The 19304-nt window shown below is 47.9% G+C and overlaps 2 protein-coding genes across 3 annotated transcripts in view; one reads left to right on the plus strand and one right to left on the minus strand.

Moving 5' to 3' along the window:
* The window catches only part of sec23a (Sec23 homolog A, coat complex II component), a 47757-nt gene that overhangs the window by 6907 nt on the left and 21546 nt on the right, over positions 1-19304 (plus strand). For both annotated transcript variants that reach the window (XM_063184392.1, XM_063184393.1), the window contains exons 10-13: positions 437-560; positions 6607-6687; positions 7252-7341; positions 17819-17925. In XM_063184392.1, coding sequence (XP_063040462.1) covers positions 437-560; positions 6607-6687; positions 7252-7341; positions 17819-17925 — 402 coding nt within the window. The remainder of the gene's footprint in view (positions 1-436; positions 561-6606; positions 6688-7251; positions 7342-17818; positions 17926-19304) is intronic.
* Positions 12348-16604, minus strand: LOC134470189 (adenosine receptor A3). Its single transcript, XM_063224215.1, has 2 exons — positions 14309-16604; positions 12348-12505 (listed from the first exon to the last, which is right to left on the minus strand). Exons 1-2 carry the CDS (start codon positions 15006-15008, stop codon positions 12348-12350), a joined length of 858 nt encoding a protein of 285 aa, XP_063080285.1. The 5' UTR covers positions 15009-16604.

The following is a 19304-nucleotide window of genomic DNA, read 5'->3' on the forward strand; positions in this document are numbered from 1 at the left end:
CAACCTTTAGGAGTCTGAATGCAGTAGCACAGTCAGTGGAATGTAGAGATCCCAGTATTAGGTGGCAAGCTCCATATTATTGAACAGCAGCTTATTGCGCAGCATAGTAAAACCACACTAAATATAATGTGCGCATCATGCCTTGTCTTCAAGAAAACAACTAGAACTTATCTCAAAGCATGGCTTTGGAGTGTCAGTTATAAGGGGCTTTGAACGTCATAGGTGACATGAAAATTGCAATCCTTCTCCCTGAGGTTGGACAGGGCATGATTGGTCTTGACAGACTCAAGGCTTCGAGTCAGGTGGAACAGCATTTGACATTTTTTTTGCAATGGACTGATGGCTCACATTTTGAAGGATAAAAGTAACTTGTTTATATTATTTCAGATATAAATCGAAATGTCAAATACAAATTACACACACTTTCTTTCCACAGTGGTTATATGGTGATGGCGGATTCCTTCAACACCTCCCTGTTCAAGCAGACCTTCCAGAGAGTGTTTACCAAGGATGTGCAAGGAGCCTTCAAAATGGCCTTTGCTGGCACTTTAGAAATTAAGGTAGTGTGGTGCTCTCACCAATGACATAATTCACGTACTATATGTTCGGTTAAATGTTATGTTGTGTGATACCTGTTATTGTTGCGGTCCCTTTAAGTGTTCCGATGACGTTTGATATTGCCGGCTTTTTCTGTCATGCGCGGCGCCATGTTTTTAGTCAGTTAAGTTAAGTTATTAAACGCGACTCACCGAGTCTTAATGTGAGAAGTTGTGCGGCTCGTTTCTTCGCCTTAAGGCAACTTCCACACTGGTTTGGGGGGGGGTGACCCCCGACGCTAGTTGTTTACTGGACGTATCCAGATCGACATGACCGCCAACGCTGTGTCTCTCAAACTCCCGAGTTCTGGGAATCCTCTCCTCAGCCTGGTTCGCTCAAACTGAGGCACAGTTTGCCTTGCGTCAGATTACCGCCGACGAAACGCAATACTACTACGTGGTGTCTGCCCTCGGAAGTTCTACGGCGTCGAGAGTGGTGAGCCTTCTTAAACGTCCTCCTCTGACGAGGAAATATGAAAACTCTGAAGGAAAAGTTACTGAAAACGTTCGAACTGTCTGACACTGAGAGGGCCAGTAGGCTTTTCTCTCTTCAAGGGCTCGGCGATAGCAAGCCCTCAGAGCTAATGGACCGAATGCTCGATCTGCTTGGCGACAACAAGCCAGATTTCCTTTTCCTCCACCTTTTCCTGCGCCAGCTGCCTGCTCATGTGAGATCTGCTTTGGCCAACACTGCCAGCAACGGATTGCAGAGAACTGGCTGCTGAGGCTGACAAGTGTTTCCTGGCTAGTCAACAACAACCCTGCGCAGCTGCTCTCCTCCCTGCTGTGTGCTGTATCTGAGGTTCTGGAGGATGATCACATGCTCGTCGCAGCAGCGGCCCGCGTCGGCAGCAGTCTTCGGGTTTGTGCTACTACCATGCCAGGTTTGGCTCCAAAGGCCAAGCAATGCCGTTCTCCATGCAGCTTCAGTGGAACGGGAAAAGCCAAGGCCGGCGCTCACTAGTGGCCGTGAGCGTCGGCCATGCCGGCAGGCTGCTCTTCATCCACGACTCCATCTCCGGCCGGCGATTCCTCTGCGACACTGGGGCACAGCGGAGTCTACTGCCTGCTTCACAGGTGGACGTGGTGGCAGACACCACGGCCCCCCCATGGAAGCCGCCAATGGAAGCCCTATCCGTACGTATGGCACTAGGCATGTTGAACTGTGTTTTGGTGGGCAAACGCTTTAGCTGGGACTTTGTGACGGCCAAGGTTTGCTGTTCCCCTCTTGGGTTCAGATTTTTTGTGTGCATATGGACTGTTAGTGGTCGTTAAAAATCAGCGCTTGATCGACGCCGTCAATTTCTGTTCGTATGCACTGTGCGCTCAGCGACTCTGGCGCAGTACAACCTCTCCAGCCTGCTCTCTGTCACGACAGTTTCAACGCCTGCTCGCCGAGTTCCTGCACTCACTCAGCCCACCTTCTCCTCTTCCACGGCCAAGCACGGTGTGTGGAGCACCACATCGACACTACTGGGCCGCCTGTATACGCCCGCTCTCGACGCCTCGAGCCAAACAAGCTTGCCGTAGCCAAGACGGAGTTCGAGTCCATGGAGCGCCTGGGGATTGTGCGACGCTCCCAAACAGTCCCTTGGGCCTCCCCCCTGCACCTCGTCCCCAAACCTGGAGGGGGCTGGCGTTCTTGCGGGGACTACCGACGGCTCAACGACGCGACAACGCCCGACCGCTACCCAGTGCCCCACATCCAGGATTTTTCAGCACACCTGGCTGGCAAGGTCATTTTTTTCCAAAGTGGACTTGATCAGAGGATACCATCAGGTGCCCGTACACCCTCTCGACATCCCAAAAACAGCTGTGATCACGCCATTCGGTTTGTTTGAGTTCTGACGCACACCATTCGGGCTCAAAAACGCTGCTCAAACTTTTCAACGGCTCATGGACTCTGTGTTACGGGATCTGCCTTTTGGTTTTTGTGTACCTTGACGACATCCTCGTGGCCAGCACATCTCCGTCAGAGCACCTTTCGCACCTTCGCACTCATGTTTGAGCGGCTTACCCGAGCACGGGCTCATCATCAATCCGGCCAAGTGCGAGTTCGGCCTGCCCACCATAGACTTTGCTGGGGCACAAGAGTCACGAAGGACGGGATCGTTCCTCTTCCGTCGAAAGTGGAGGCCATCACCGCTTTCCCACGCCCAGTCACCATCAGAGCAGTACAGGAGTTCCTGGGCATGGTGAACTTTTACCACCGTTTTCTCCCCAGGGCGCCCAAACCATGCGACCCTTGTATGAGGCTCTGAAAGGCGGCAAGCCTAAACACACCGTGGACTGGAGCCCGGAGAGAGACAAGGCTTTTGCGGACGCTAAATCAGCCTGGCTAAAGGCCGCCATGTTGGCCCATCCCGCCTCCTCCGTCCCGATCGCACTGACCACAGACGCCTCCGGTACTACGCTGTCGGTGCGGTTTTTCGAGCAATGGGTGGGTGACGCTTGGCAGCCTCTCGCTTTTTTCAGCAGGCAGTTGCGTCCAGTGAACGGAAGTAGTATAGCACTTTCGACCGGGAGCTACTTGGCGTGTACCTGGCCATCCGACACTTTCGTTCACTGCTGGTGGGGGACGCCAGTTCACTGTCTTTGTGGACCACAAGCCACTGACTTTCGCCATGTCCATAGTCACTCAGCCATGGTCTGGCAGACAACAGCGCAGCTCACTTACATCTCCGAGTTCACCACGGACATTACACACCTCTCTGGCAAGCACAACCCTGTTGCTGACTGCTCTCCCGTGCTCTTGCAGCGGCGGTCCACTCGGCCTGGACTACAGCGGCATGGCAGCAGAGCAGGCCGCGGACCCGGGGAGTGCAGGCTCTCCGTTCGTCTGCTACTGGACTACAGCTACAGGATGTGACATTCGACGAGGCTGGCACTACTCTGCTCTGTGACATCTCCTTGGGCTCTCCTAGGCCTGTGGTACCTGCGAAGTGGAAGCAGCCTGTTTTTGACACCATCCATGGCCTCTCACACCCAGGAACCAAGGCCTCAGGTCAAGTTGTGTCAGCCAAGTTTGTGTGGCGCGCGGACTGAAAAAGGACGTGAGAGGTTGGGCGCGCACCTGCATGGGGTGCCAGCGTGGCAAAGTACACCGCCACACCAAAGCGCCACTGGAACAGTTTCAGGTGCCCAGAACGACGTTTCGACCACGTCAACATCGACCTAGTTGGCCCACTTCCACCCTCGCTAGGTTTACACTCACGTGCTCACGATGGTCGACAGGACCACAAGGTGGGCTGAGGCTGTTCCACTGTCATCAACAAACATCAGCTGATGTGGCACGGGCATTTATCGGCACCTGGGTGTCACGTTTTGGCACCCCATCGGACATTTCATCAGACAGAGGCGCTCAGTTTACCTCTGAGCTTTGGAACGCTGTCGCAGGGAGCTTGGGGGTTAAACTCCACCGCACCACAGCCTACCATCCCCAGAGTAATGGCCTCTGTGAAGTTTCCATAGGTCGATGAAGGCCTCCCTGCGTTCTAGCCTGAAGGGACTGTTCCTGGGCTGACAGGCTCCCATGGGTCATGCTGGGCATCAGGACTGCACCTAAGGAAGACCTCCAGGCCTCCTCCGCAGAACTGGTCTGATGGCCAGCCGCTACGGGTCCCCGGGGAGTTTGTCCCCAACACCACGAGCCCTTGGTCAGGCCACACTCCAGCGATCCACCTGTTGGACAATGCCAGGCTGTTTGCTCCCCTTCCTACCTCCCGCCACTGTTTACCGAACTCTCACGTCCCCAGCGGCCTTCAGTCTGCTGACTTTGTTTTTATCCGAGTGGATAGCCACCGCGGACCTCTCCCGTCCGCCTTACGAGGGGCCCTTTCCGCGTTGTGGAAACGGGGGACAAGCACTTTGTGGTAGACATTGGAGGCAGGCAGGAGTGTGTATAAGAGACCGCCTTAAACCTGCCCACCTAGATCTGGCCCGGCCTGTTGAGCTAGCGAAACCCCCGAAACGGGGACGACCTCGGACTAGGTCCCCTCTTCTCGTTCCTCCTGCCACTCGGCCACGCCGCAGGGGTGCCTTGCAGACAGCCACCGAGGGGGCGGTTCCGCCTTCTCTCATTCGGAGGAGCCGCACTGGACGTTTGATTCGTCCCCCACGCCGTTGATAACCAAATTTTTGTTTTTCCTCTCTCTCTCTCTCTCTCTCTCTCTCTCTCTCTCTCTCTCTCTCTCTCTCTCTCTCTCTCTCAGGTTTCTGATAGTGTGAATTCTGGGGGGGCATGTGTGGTGCTCTCACCAATGACATAATTCACGTACTATATGTTCGGTTAAATGTTATGTTGTGTGATACCTGTTATTGTTGCGGTCCCTTTAAGTGTTCCGATGACGTTTGATATTGCCGGCTTTTTCTGTCATGCGCGGCGCCATGTTTTTAGTCAGTTAAGTTAAGTTATTAAACGCGACTCACCGAGTCTTAATGTGAGAAGTTGTGCGGCTCGTTTCTTCGCCTTAAGGCAACTTCCACAGTAGGCTACTTTTCAAGTGTTTACGGTATGTTGTTTTTTCAGTTGAAGCAGAAATGTAGGGCTGATAGTATTCAAACTGTGTACCTAATTTCAGGCTTGGCTCAGCTTGTTTGCAAGAATAAACGAGGACAGCATTGGCCACCTGCCCAGTGCTAGATATATGTGATGTTTTGTGTTTGACATCACCAGCAAGTGACTCAAAACCTGGAGTGGACATTGCAATACCTGGCCCAACAACACCCTCTAGTCTGGGCCAAAGGTCGCCAAAGTAAAAGTAGAAGTAAAAACAAAACCAGCCACAGTTTGGTTCCAACACAAGTAACTTCACTGAGTAACTGGTCTACAGTTACTGTAGAGCGTTGTACCTTATTCTGCAGTGGTTGGAACCAATTTTGGGGGGGGGGCTTAATTTTTGTTTTTTAGTTTTTTTAGTAACAACAGCGTCTGGCCACCTCATTAGGTACAATGGAATAAGTGGTGTAACCGCTATGTAATGTCATGTGGTCGTTCTTAAACCATACAAATCATACCATACATAGGCAGTCATGGGTAAGCGGTTAGGGTGTCAGACTTGTAGCCCAAAGATTGCCGGTTCGACTCCCGACCCGCCAGGTTAGTGGGGGGAGTAATTAACCAGTGCTCTCCCCCATCCTCCTCCATGACTGAGGTACCCTGAGCATGGTACCGTCCCGCCACACAGCTCCCTTGGAGCACCATTGGGGGCTGCCCCCTTGCACGGGTGAGGCATAAATGCAATTTCGTTGTGTGCAGTGTGCAGTGAACACTTGTGTGCTGTGTGGAGTGCTGTGTCACAATGACAATGGGAGTTGGAGTTTCTCAATCGGGGCTTTCTTTCATTTACTTCTATTTTTACTTTGGCCACCTTTGCTCTGGGGTTGCCTGGTTAACAACAGACTATCTCACGAGTGAGAGAGTCTGGAGATTACCTATGTGATCTCTCGTAGGAAGGTTGTGGCTTACAATTGCCCATGGCTGTTTATTGGGTGTCACAAATGGGTTCTTTGGCAGGAATGTAGCCCATAGCCAATCGTGTCAATTGTATATATTCAAACAAACTGCGGTCATCACCTTTCAGCCCTTTCCCGCTCTCTGATCGAAGGCCAAGATTTGGAACCCTCGTTGAGGGATAGAATCCATGCTGTCTTTCAGGTTGGAACGATTGTGCAAAGCAGAATGGGATTTCCCAGGCTAGCTCCTGGGGGGCAGCTAAGAGCACATACAAATAGACCAGCTACTGTAGACTGTGTACAAATCCCAAGCCTGAACTTTGACTATCTGCCCTGGAAATGTATTGCTGTATGCTGTATTTTCTTCATTAAGATAGTGCTGACAACGCATTGTGCTGCACTGTATTGTACTGTACTATGCAAATATTCAGGGGGTTTTTCTTGGTTAAGATATTGCTGACAACAAGCCTCGACTCAGTCAAGCCCAAACTATAACCATGAATCATCATGACGGTGAGAGCTAAATGTTGTCAAACCTGTCTGAATTCTTTTTCAGACGTCAAGAGAGGTCAAGATTTCCGGAGCAATTGGACCATGTGTTTCTCTCAACGCCAAAGGACCTTGTGTGTCTGAAAATGTGAGTAAACAAGTATACCTTCTTATTATTTCTCAGTTCTAAAGGAAATGCTCACTTCTGAATGAAAATAGGTCTAGAGAAATGGAATGCATTTATATAGCGCTTTTCTAATCCTTCGAGCACTCAAAGTGCTTTTGAAGGCCTCACATTCAGCCATTCACACTCACATTCACACACTGGTGGCCGTGGCTTCCACACAGGGCACCACCCTGCCACCAGAAGCAATTTGCAAAGCAAATGTAAGTGTCTTGCTCAAGGACACATCGATGGGAGTCAGACAGAGCGGGGCTTGAACCTGCAACTTTCTGGTTGCCGAACAGGCTCCTCCACCAACTGAGCCACCACCATCCACAAAGAGAGGGCGGTCTAGCTGCCCAAAGGTCTATAGATCAATTTTGGTACAAGTAAGCTGATGATCAACAGTAAGATGATGGGAAAAAGAGACTCTTTAATCATTTTGAAATGACTGATTGCCTATTCACTCCACTTCAGTGCATTTCAATGGTGGTGATGAATCCAAAGCTGTCTATCCTCACTCTCCTCTTCATGTCTCATCATCCACAGGAGATTGGCACAGGTGGCACGTGCCAGTGGAAGATCTGCGGCCTTGATCCCAGCACCACTCTAGCCATTTACTTTGAGGTGGTCAATCAGGTAAGAAAGCGTGTGCATGAGAGAGAGATGGAGTGTGTGACGGAGGCAGAGAGCCACTCTAATAATCCACTTTGAGATTTGTGTGCGTGCATCTGACTGTCTGTGGGGATTTTTGCCCGCTGTACTTCAGTTGCTCCATCAGACTGGAGACTGGCAGCGGTAGCAAAAGTAGCAGCAGCAATCATTTCCAAAGAAATGGGGCTGTGGAGCTACTGATTTGTTACATTTCCAATCGCATGAAGGAGGCAGGAATGGCCTCTCAGACTGATGGCATTCATTTAAAGTCCCATTTGAATACCTCTGGCTCAGTAAGCTCTTGTCAGTGGGGATGAACTGGGTGTGTGAGGAATGAGGATGCTGAAAGGAAAAAAGGGCCTTCAGTAGCTTCAAGCTAAACTGCTATTGTTAATATCATTATTGTGCATCATGTGCTGATGAAGGCAGTCTTGTGACGTGATCTTACAGGAGCGTGAGCTTTTACATCACACACCGGGACTCCTACATACTCACGCATACTCATTCACACATCTGTTGTTTTCATTATTGGACTAATGACACAACACACACACACACTAACACACACACATATTGCTCTTTTCTTCATTGGACTACAGCTTTCATTGGGATAATACATCTTTCATTTCTCTTTCTTTCTCTCTCTCTCTCTCTCTCTCTCTCTCTCTCTCTCTCTCTCTCTCTCTCTCTCTCTCTCTCTCTCTCTCTCTCTCTCTCTCTCTCTCTCTCTCTCTCATATACACATACAGAATTAACTCGTGTGAGTCAACAGCACTTGAGATTTCCTGGCAGATATGACAGATCTTTAGTTGCACATATTGACTCAGTTGTGAAAGTTATGTGCTTTATCTGATGCACCTGATGGCTTCATCACGTGTCTATCTATCACATTCGTCTCATACGAGCATGGTTTTACCATCACCTCATAGTCATTTGTACAGAGGGTTTGGACCTACCGAATTGAGAAATGTTCAGTAGAGGGAGCGGTGACCTCTGTTGAAATTTGAAACAAATGTCCTGTTTTATCCAATCGATAGCATTTGTTCATGGTGATGTTAAAAAACGATTATTGTTGGGAGGGGGCGGGGGTGAACTCTGATCGAACTCTGATCTGTTCGAAATGTGCACTCCCCCACTCGTTTCACTGATTAGCCGAACCAGAACTCCAATTCCAGACCCTCTGTTCGAATTATGGCTCATCCAGTTGGACATTGGACTGCTACGCTGGTGACCTGGGTTCGATTCCTGGCCCGGGTCATTTCTTGATCCTTCCCTGTCTCTCTCTCTCCCAAGTCTTTTTCTGTCTTTCCTCCAACTGTACCATCTGAATTTATATATATTTTAAAAAAAGAAACATGGCCCTACTGTGGAGCTAATCTGCTCGTCTGCTACCTGCGTTTGATTCCGGTCGGGTCCTTTGCCGACCCTTCCCAGTCTCTCTCTCCCTACTCACTTCCTTTCCAACTCTTCACTGCACTAGTGAAATGCCAAAAAAAAATCCCCAAAAATATAGAAAAGAAAAAAATGAAACATGTCGGAGGCAAGGGGTCTTTGGGGCTGAGATCATCTCATGCAGTAGCCATTCAGAGCTGGCTCAGTGTCCAGACCTACTTCATCCGCCTCATCCACAACATTAGGACCATAGCTCATCCTCACCACTAGAGGGTGCAACATCTTAAGGAATTGCCGAGTGGTGTTTAACTTTAAAATCTCTCACAATCTTTAGGCACGACTCTGAGATTGGTTTTATTTACATATGTGGCTATTTGGTTTTGCACACAATGTTTAATGTAAAAATGAGAAGCACGTCCAGTAAATGTGAGTGTTTAAAAAACAAAAGCTGTATCTTACTGGACTTTTTGTAGCGCTTGAAATGTTTTTGTGCTCTATGAAGTGTGACGACTGTGACCTGCTTTAGGACATGTCTGCAGTTAGATGCTAGTGTAAATATGCAATTTACAAGTATATACACATGATGCAACTACTGTATTCTCATCCAATTTCTTTTGAATAAGGGATGGATATTTAGGAGGGATAGTAAGTGTTTTTATTATGTTATTTAGACAAATAAGAAAAAATATTGTAGCGGAGACAAGGGTGCATAAACTTGCAGCCTCCTTGTGTCGTGGTGGCAGCGTGAGACAAGCACACAGCTGGCAGTGAGAGCTCGTTTGTTGGCAACCAAGCAAACATGTTTTTTTTTCCCTTCTTTCTTCTTTTTCTTTTTTTCCCCATGCATAACTTGAACAGTGAGAGGCAGTATTGTGCCAGCCCCCGTGGTGGCATTGAGAAGACATAAGGAAGAGGACAATTAGTCCCTTTTTCAGCAAAGAAGAAGAAGCCGTTTGTGCCTTCGTGTCTCCTCACTCCTCCTCCACACATACTGTACATCTCCATCCCCGACCCCTCGCGTGTCCTCGGCAGCATCCAGCACTTGGCTTTAGAAAGTGACAGGAACATGCACAGTCTCTTCATTATATATCAGCCTCCATATGGCATGCTGCTTTGTTTTTCCATTTTTTTTCTTTATATTGGGAAAAATAATTGTTTGCAAGATGTTGTGTATATATTGCCGTCCTGTAGGGGCACTGGGCAACGTTTTGTCAGGAAGGTCTTGTGGCATGTTTGGTAATCAGCTGACTGGTCGAGCAGTTGGAGGGAAGTTGTTGAGGCGAAGTGTTTTTATGATCTTTTTGTCTTTCTATAGAAAATAAAATATTGATCTGCAAGCTTTGTCATATCCACTCAACGCCAGTGGGTGGCCCTAGACACCGTAAGTGGAATTATCCTGGACACTGGGTAGGGTCTTTGGTGGGCATGCTTGGTCTTCAGCTGTAAGGGTAGAAGGCCCTGTAGCAGGAGCAGAATCGGGAGGTTGGGGAGGGAGAGGAGGAGCAGGGGGAGAAGGAGGAGGATGTGCTGTGGAGGACCCGCACTCTCTGGCGCTGATGTGGTCATCAGCTGGAGGGGTGGTAAGCACTGGAGTAGGAGGCACTGATGGGAGAGGAGGTGCATAGGGAGGAGGAGGTGCAGAGGACGACCAGCTCTCTCTGGTGCTGGTGTGGTCATCGGATGGAGGGGTGGTACTAGGCACTGGAGCAGGAGGTGGAGCAGGATGGGGAGGTGGTGATGATGGGGGAGGAGGCGGTGCGGAGGAGGTGCAGCTCTCTCTGGCGCTGGTGGTCTTGGTGGCCGTGCTGCTCTGGGACAGGGAGCTCCTGCGCTGCCGGCCCAGCATCTGCCCCAGCCGGGCCAGACTCAGACGCAACGCCGTACGGTAGCGCCTGAGAGAAGGGGGCAGAGGGGAGAGGAGAACAGTGAGAGAGGAGAGGGGATAGTGGGGAAAATGGAATGAGGAGTGAAGAAAGAGGGAGTGGAGAAGGGACTTGGATAGAGAGAGGATGGGTAGCGGAAAGATATGGAGGATAGGGGAAGAAGAGAGGGATGGGAAAAGAAAAAGGGGGTAGACGAGTGGGAAAGAGAGGTAGGAGACAAGAGGAGGGGGAGAGGGAGGAAAATTGGAGGAGTTGGTAGAAAGGGAGGAATATGGAGGGAGAAAGGAGAATGGTATCGACAGAGAAAGAAGGATGGAAAGCAGTGAAAAAATAACAATAAGGGAATATGGAAGAAAATAATGAGGCAAAGGGGGAGCAAGATGGTTAGAAAGGAGGAGGAGAAGTTACAAGCTGCAATCGGTCAGTTGACTCCAGGCTACATTTCATATTGCCCAGTGATAGTCATGATACTTTTGAAGTATTCCACAATTTCAGGCATGGAATTATTTCTTGCTTTGTGCCTTCTTACTTGTCTAATGTCTACCCATGAAAGTTGATTTGAATGGCAAAGTTTGCAATCGCCAACAACAATAGTTTTCTTTAGAAATCATTCCATCATGAAAACTAGCACTCCCAGAATCATTGGCAGCATCTTGGGCTGATTGGCTGTAGATGCTGTAACTGGACCAAAAACAGACTGGCAGACACAGGCCTCTCAAGTGGCTCTGCCAGATTGAGAACAGCTACTTTTCCACTTCTTGAAATTGGATGAACAGTCTGTTGTTGTTTGTTACTGTGATATTGAATTGGGGGCTATCAAATGGATGTAGTAAATGAACAGCCTATCTCTTTGGATTAATAGTGTTTGACGCATGTCTGATAAAAAACATATGAGTGAGGGGCTTGCCAAAGTCCACCGCCAACATCAAAACTGACACTTTTTAAAACGAGCTGGACCCAGAGTGGCAACATGAAAAATGTTATGGATTAAGAGACCTCAGTAAAACGTGTTTGGAAGTTTCTAGGGATTTATTTCTCTAATGCCATTGCATTAGCTTCTTTGCTAATACTCGGCAGCACAAGAAGTGATTTAAACCCAACATTTTACATGCCTTAACAAATACCTTTCTGGCTTTGAGAGAAAGCAGCAGCAGCACAGTAACCTGTGGATGTTTCCTATTCATACAAAAAAGAGAGTCTTCCTGAAATTGGAAGAAGGATTCCCGGTATTGGAAAATCAGTTCCACGTGGAGGTGGAACACCAGAATGCGCTGCAAACCATCTTTTGCTCTCCTTTGCTAAGAGGGTTACTGTATGAAACAGTAGTTTGTTGTCCAAAAGCCATATCAAAATCCCACTGATTCATTATAGATTTGAAGCTCTTGCCTTAAAGCTTGCTTGCTTGCTTGAATGTACTTTAGGTTCTACTGTACGTGTGTGTGTGTGTGTGTGTGTGTGTGTGTGTGTGTGTGTGTGTGTGTGTGTGTGTGTGTGTGTGTGTGTGTGTGTGTGTGTGTGTGTGTGTGTGTACGTGTGTGTGTGTGTGTGTGTACGTGTGTGTGCGTGTGTGTGTACGTGTGTGTGTGTGTGTGTGTACGTGTGTGTGTACGTGTGTGTGTGTGTGTGTGTGTGTGTGTGTGTGTGTGTGTGTACATGTGTGTGTGTGTGTACATGTGTGTGTGTGTGTACATGTGTGTGTGTGTGTACATGTGTTATTTACGCCTGGGTCATGGAGTTGATCCAAGGGTTGAGTGCGGCGGTGAAGAGCACTAGCCATGTGGCCACAGCAGAGGCCGGGTCCGGGCTCTCTCTCCCCGTGAACGACTCATAGAAGCACATCACAATGTAGGGCAGCCAGCACACCAGCAGACACACTGTGGACACACACACACACACACACACACAATGCAGACAACGGTGAGATGTAGAGTTGTAGACATACACATGTTCAGACATACACATGTACACAGATCTCTCTCTCTCTCTCTCTCTCTCTCTCTCTCTCTCTCTCTCTCTCTCTCTCTCTCTCTCTCTCTCTCTCTCTCTCTCTCATTTACCAACATTTTAGACACAAAACACTGGCAAAGTCTCTCTGTCTGTCCCTCTGTCCCTCTGTCCCGCTGTCCCTCTGTCCCTCTGTCCCTCTGTCCCTCTGTCCCGCTGTCCCGCTGTCCCGCTGTCCCGCGCGCTCACTGTCTGCTTGTGTGTGTATGTGTGTGAGGCCAACAAACAGATCCCCCTGTGCATTCACGCATACACAGGGGAAGCAGCTACTCCATGCTGTTACGAAGTGTAATTTTCACACCAAGTATTTTTGATGTATGTTTTTAGGTTGGACAAAGATTCACTGAAAGGGGGTTCAGATCTGAATTGATGCAGCCATGCAGTCTTTTTCCAGAATTTTACGATCACAAAAAGGCAAACGCTCATGATCCCCCCCCCCCCCCCTTCCCTCGTACAGTACCAGATCATAAACAGCCGAGCTGCTTCAGGCAAACACACTTTTTATAGCTGCTCTAAGCACCTGGATGGGAGTCTTTTATAAAGGTTTGCATAGGCTTATTACGCCCAGTGTAGTTAGTTAACGATCAAACCAGAGGTCTGTAAGCAAAGAAGATGGCACGATGGCAAGAATAGAATACCTGGAATCTGATGCACATCACATAAAGTTTCATGAGGTTCAATTGTTGACAAACAAGCTGAAGCTGTTGACTCATAATAAAACAAGTATAATACAAGTATACAAATATATCTATTTTAAAGACAAGACACAGCAACAATTGATAGTAAGTTTTAAGCACAGGTGAGTCCGTGAGGTTCGACAAGGATGGACAGGGCAGGGAGTGTTGTATAGAAGTAATAAATACATTTGTGAATAAATATAAAATGTTCGGAAGATATTTTGATTGGAAATCTGTGTAAAAAATAAAGCTTACTGAAGCAGCCGTCAGGTTGTCAGGAGCTGTTTGTGCCTATTTTCACACAATAACTTCCCTTTCAAAGGATGAAGTGTCATACTAATGGCAAGATAAACAAAATTGCTTCTAATGGGCAGTATGCTGATAATAGGCCTGTGTGTATAGCAGAACTAATGAAAGTTTCCCAGCAAAGCCTGTTTTGCGACCTCATATTTTACCCTTCCGCAACCTCGAGCCAGCCAGACAACCTTTTGATGCTGTTATGATTTGTATTGGCGTATCCCCTCCTCTTGGCAACGGCGGCCAGGGATCGATTGAGTAAACAAACTGTGTTTATTTGAGTTAATTGTATAATGACTCGCCCGAGGTGACTAGCCCCTGACTAAACACAGTTCTCGTGTGTCCGAAACGCCTGAAAACTGTCAAAATACTGACTCTACAAGCAGAGACAATGAGAGGCAGTTGTGTGACAGGTGCAGCCTTTCCATTAGCAACCATAATGTGTGTCTGTGTGTGTGTGTGTGTGTGTAACCTTTCAGGCTTGTGTTGTCTTAAACAGAGTGGTGACGCCTGGTCTAAAAATATTCTCGAAATAGTAGCAAAATGGCAGCGGCAATGACACGAATGCTGAATCTAGTTTTAACTTAGATGTTTTGTAGTGCACCGTGTAGGCATATAGGGAACAAAATCGCACAATAATGTGTGTGTGTCTGTCTGTGTGTCATGGCTCCCTCTCATCAGTCCGTGTAATGCTCTTACCTACGGTGGCGACCAGGACGATGGAGCTTCGCAGGTAGTTGTTAGCCGGCACGTAGAAGCAGTGCTGCTCGTTGCACACAAATGTGCCCCTGCGCGCCTGCTTCTTGGCCACGTAGACGATGTAGCCGTACAGGCCGCACATGGCCAGGATGGGCACGATGATGCCCAGGCCCAGGAACAGTACGTTGAAGCCCACGCACGAGCTCCGGAAGCTGGGCACGCACATGTAGCGGCCGCCGCTGTAGCTGTAGCTCCCGAAGCCGAGCAGCGGCAGCGCGGCGTTGAGCAGGCAGTAGGTCCACACGGCCGCCAGCACGCCCCACGCTCGGCGCGCGGTGAACACGCTGGTGTAGCTCAGCGCGAAGCACACCTCCGTGAACTTGTCCACCGTAGCCCAGGTGAGTGAGTGAACGGAGGCCAGCTGCAGCAGCACAAAGAGGAAGGCGGCGGCCTGGCACAGCGCGCCCTCGCTGGGGTAGCCCTGCGGCCGGAGCAGGCTGGTGTGGGCGCCCAGCGGGATGACCAAGACCCCCAAGGCCAGGTCGCACAGGCAGAAGCTGCAGGTGAGGGGCCAGGTGTCGGAGGTGCGCAGGCTCTTGTTGAGCAGCACCAAGAGCAGGAGCATGGTGTTGCCACACACGCAGCAGGCGCTGGAGCAGATCATGAGGACAGCGTACACTGTGGCACTCAATGACTCCATTAGGACACCAAGACAGAGAGAGAAACGGCACACGTACTTGTGTTGATGTGTGGCCTTTGTTTGTTTCACCCAGCCAGACAACACGCGTGGTTGTGTGGTTTGTGCTGATGTGTGTCTGTGTGTGTCAGTCCTCAATAATTCTATGAAATGCTTCCACCAATATCGTTCAGCTCTGTAGTAGTTTCCCTGTGGGGAGGTCCAAATATCCTTAGTGTTTTTGAGTGAGGTTTCCCTCACAGCTTTTCCTCATCTTCCCGCTGCGTTGGCATCATCTTGCACTTAAGTAGCGTCGCTGTTTAAGTCCGTCGTTCAGACAACTGTTCGATGAAAATTATTTTAAAAAATGTCTTGAAGGTCTGTTCGCTACATTTGCGTAGACTTCTGAAAAAGTTAATTATCTTCATTTAAACTAATGCTTCATAAAATGTAGACCTAACTTCCTGAATGCAAAATTTCATATCCAGGTTCCAAGCGGAGCTTTCACGGGGGTGCAGACTCAAGACTGGTGACACAGGTGGAGGTGGTCACGTTTTTCATGACCGTGCGTGTGTGCCGTGTGTTCGCCTCAAGGGAACCCTGCTGCTATGGCTCTGCCAGTCTCATGCTGTGTTTGAAGATCATACTCTCTCATACACACACACGCGCACACACATTCGCTATCTCTCTATTACACACACACACACACACACATACCAAATCAAATCTCGCTCCGTAGGGAGCGACCTGAGCTGCACACTCCTCACCTGCTTCGCCACATCTAGCCCCAGCCCCGTCTCCAGCCCCTCCCCACCTGCCACCGTAAAAAGATAAACATGCCTACTTTCCAGAGACCCAACTATGCAACAATCTCCCTTTCCCTTATTTGTTTCTCTCTCTCTCTTTGTCACCACTCTCTCTGTCCTCTGTCTCTCTCTGTCTCTCTCCCCCTCTCTCTCCATCTAGCTATCCATCCATCCATCCATATATCCATATGTGTTTAATGCATGGAAGGGAAGTTGGTTAACCTTTGGCGAGTGGGGGCTTGTGTGTGGACACAGTGCTCATGGCTCAGGTCCATAAGCGTCTCTGTGCAAACAGCCATAGCAGCATTCAATATCCTCTCCCATAATCGCGGCAGCCAGGTTAATGAGGGCTTTTTGCAGCCGGACTGTTGTTCTGGTAATTGGCAAGAAACACGAGAGTAATTCGCTTTAAGCCCTAATCATTAATGATTGTCGAGGCTTCTTTTGGCCCGGCCTCTCCTCTTAAGCTGCTTGCTTCACCAATTAAAAAGGCCTTGTTTTTCTCACTCTGTTCTCATCGATGGAGACGTCTCACCGTTACAGCACTGTCTTCTCTGAAAGATTACGTACTGTACAAATTTCCCTCCTGCTCTGTTTTTTTTTTTTTTTTTTTTCGAATGCTCTTTTTAATAAAGCTCAGCCACGCTTTTTTAAAATTAATTGCCATGTCATCATTAGATCATCCTAGTCACGCTGGCTCTGTTAGCCATACTAATTAGGCGATTATTGAAAAGAATAACATTATATAATAATAATATTATACATTCAGTTGTTGTATAACATAATGAGATAATTGTGTAATCGTGAAACAGTGCTGAAGTTGAAGAGCTCCCACCACCACTATACATTGAAAAATGTTCCAGTAATGTAAACACTTCTGATCTCATCAGAGTATGCTGTTGTTCTTTTCTTCTCTCTTTTGGAATCTCTTCATAATGACAACATGCACTATGCAGTGTAATGTATGGCACTGTGCTCTAATGTAGGAAAAGAAAGTGTGCTCTGACTAATTCAAGGTCAGTGGGTCGCAGCCATTTGCCTTTTTCCCACTCAGCAGGCCTTATTTCTATTCTTATGTGTTTTCTCTTTCAAAAACAAGAGTCAATGTAGTATATAAGCGAATGTGTAGTGTAGGACTGAAAGTATATGTGAAGGCATGCACTGACTGACTGATTAGAGGCCAGTGAAAATCACGCTCATGATCTGATGCAGGGATGAAGGATCGTATTATATATTATATGCTGCCTGAAATTAGGCGTGGGTGGCTTGCGTTGCGCATTTCACACTAAGTTTAAGGGTCATAACAGTATGTTTGAAAACGTCGTTATTTCAGGAATTGAATTCTTTCTGACTGTCAGCCCTGAGTGATGTGTTTCTCTGCCCTGCACTGTTGCAGTAAAGCAGCACGGAGAATTGCACACTGACTGATGACGTAGACACACTCGTGTGCAGTAATGTGGTCCATCTATTCCTCACTGAAGAACAAGCATAGGAACATGCATAGGGGGTGCACGCACAGGAAATCTGCAACGACTGACTAGTAACTTACTCAAGGTCGCATCCATGTGCCGTCATCTAATGTGCTGCCTCTTAACCCATTGATGCTGGATGTTGCGCTGCGCAACATTGGCCTTGGTGCCTGGAGCTGCATGACGCAACATTCAGGTCATGAGATTTGAGACTATTTTATTCCAAATCTTGGCATGTTAGAGCTGAATGAACACATCCTAATACAAGATGAGGGTCTTGGCGTTTAAATGCAACTTATTGCATATTTTTATGTGCTTCAGGGGCTGAGATATTTAGGTTTTTATAGGCTGAGGGCAACTTTTCTTTAAAAAAGGCTTAGGGATTCAGCAGCCTTTTTTTGCAGGTGCTTTAGGCATCAATGGGTTAAGCACTGTAGGATTGCAAACAGCATAAGAAATCTGCACCTGACTTAGTCTGGAGGTCTGTGAAAAGTGCACCCATACGTATATACTGTATCTATCTTACGTGTTGCGTGTGTCTTTGCTTTCTGTGTTGCAGCACAACGCGCCCATCCCCCAGGGAGGTCGAGGGGCCGTCCAGTTCGTCACGCAGTACCAGCACTCCAGTGGCCAGAGACGCATCCGGGTCACCACCATCGCCAGGAAGTGAGTAGCAGCCCCTTGGCTTGGCTTCAACTTCAGCTAAAAACTGTGTGTGTGGGTGGGTTGGGGTTGCAGTGGTGGTGGGGGTGTGAATACAGAAGTGTATGTGTGAGGGAGAAAGAGCAAGAATTTTTTTTGTGTGTGTGCACTCACCAACATGTGTATGAGTGTCCACAGACATATGGTGCAAATACCATAAAAAACATGTATTTACCTTAATAAGGCTTATATATTATATAGGCTTATATATACCGTATAAGGCTTATACTCCTGTTGTCATTGGTAGCTTTGATTGTGAGTGGCATAGCATGCGCATAACCTGAAACCCTTCACAGTCGTACTCGCAAAACTATTTCTTCGATATCAGGTGCCTTGTTTTTCTCTGTTTGCAACACTTTCAATCCTGTGGTTCTAAGTTTGTGCTGTTTCCATGACTACTGATAATGGCAGAGGCTCGAGAGAGGAGCCCTGTGCCGTGAGACTCTGTCAGGGATGTGCTGCTCCCACTCGCTAAGCAAGTTTATCAGAGATTTTTCACACAAACTCTCAAATCAGAGCGAACTTCACTTTCTGCAAACTTCACCTTTCCTCACTAATGGGCTATTTCTGATTAAAGAGGGAAAGGGCACCTCACAACAAGATTGGAGAGGCACTTCTCCCAAACAGGTCAATTGCCCTCTATTCATTTTTTGGGAGGAATTAGATTTTTCCATCTACATATCCCAAAAGGTTGTGTGAGTTAAGCAGTGAACCAATTTCGAACTCTCCAAATTTCAGAATGTTCATGACCTCTGAGTTGTTTTCCTAAGGGACAATCAGACGGGTTGATTAACGTCGACAAAAACCATTACCTCCTTGCCAGAAGAAAAAAATCATATTATCTTCCCTTGAGTTTGGCAGGTAGTATTTATTTAAAAAGCTGCCCAAGACAGTTATTCTCATTGAATTAAATGAAATGGCCAAAAATGCTTTCTAATTTGTGTCAAGGTTGTTGCCAAACTCCTCATGCACTAAACACATTTAAGAAGCTGAAGACATTGTCTTGAATCAGCACAGAGAAAATCTCAGACTCCTCTGCTCTACTTCTGGAGGTCAAGTTGTTTTGTCCAACACTCAGAATACTGTCTGACTTGTTTTTCAGCTTTTTGTAAACACAAAAACAGTGTTTACTCTTTTTCATTAAACTCTGCAACAGGACTTAAACTATGGCTTCACTTGTCTTGGAAGGACTTTGAATTCATCAGATTCATCAGACAGAAATGTTTCCCTAGTCAAAACGGGCATTATTATGCATAGATTAGTGAAAGAAAGTGAAAAAGAAAGCCCATTGGGAAACTCCAACTCCCATTGTCATTGTGACACAGCACTCCACAGCACACAAG

The sequence above is a fragment of the Engraulis encrasicolus genome, chromosome 19 (assembly GCF_034702125.1).
Source record: "Engraulis encrasicolus isolate BLACKSEA-1 chromosome 19, IST_EnEncr_1.0, whole genome shotgun sequence".
NCBI lineage: Eukaryota > Metazoa > Chordata > Actinopteri > Clupeiformes > Engraulidae > Engraulis > Engraulis encrasicolus.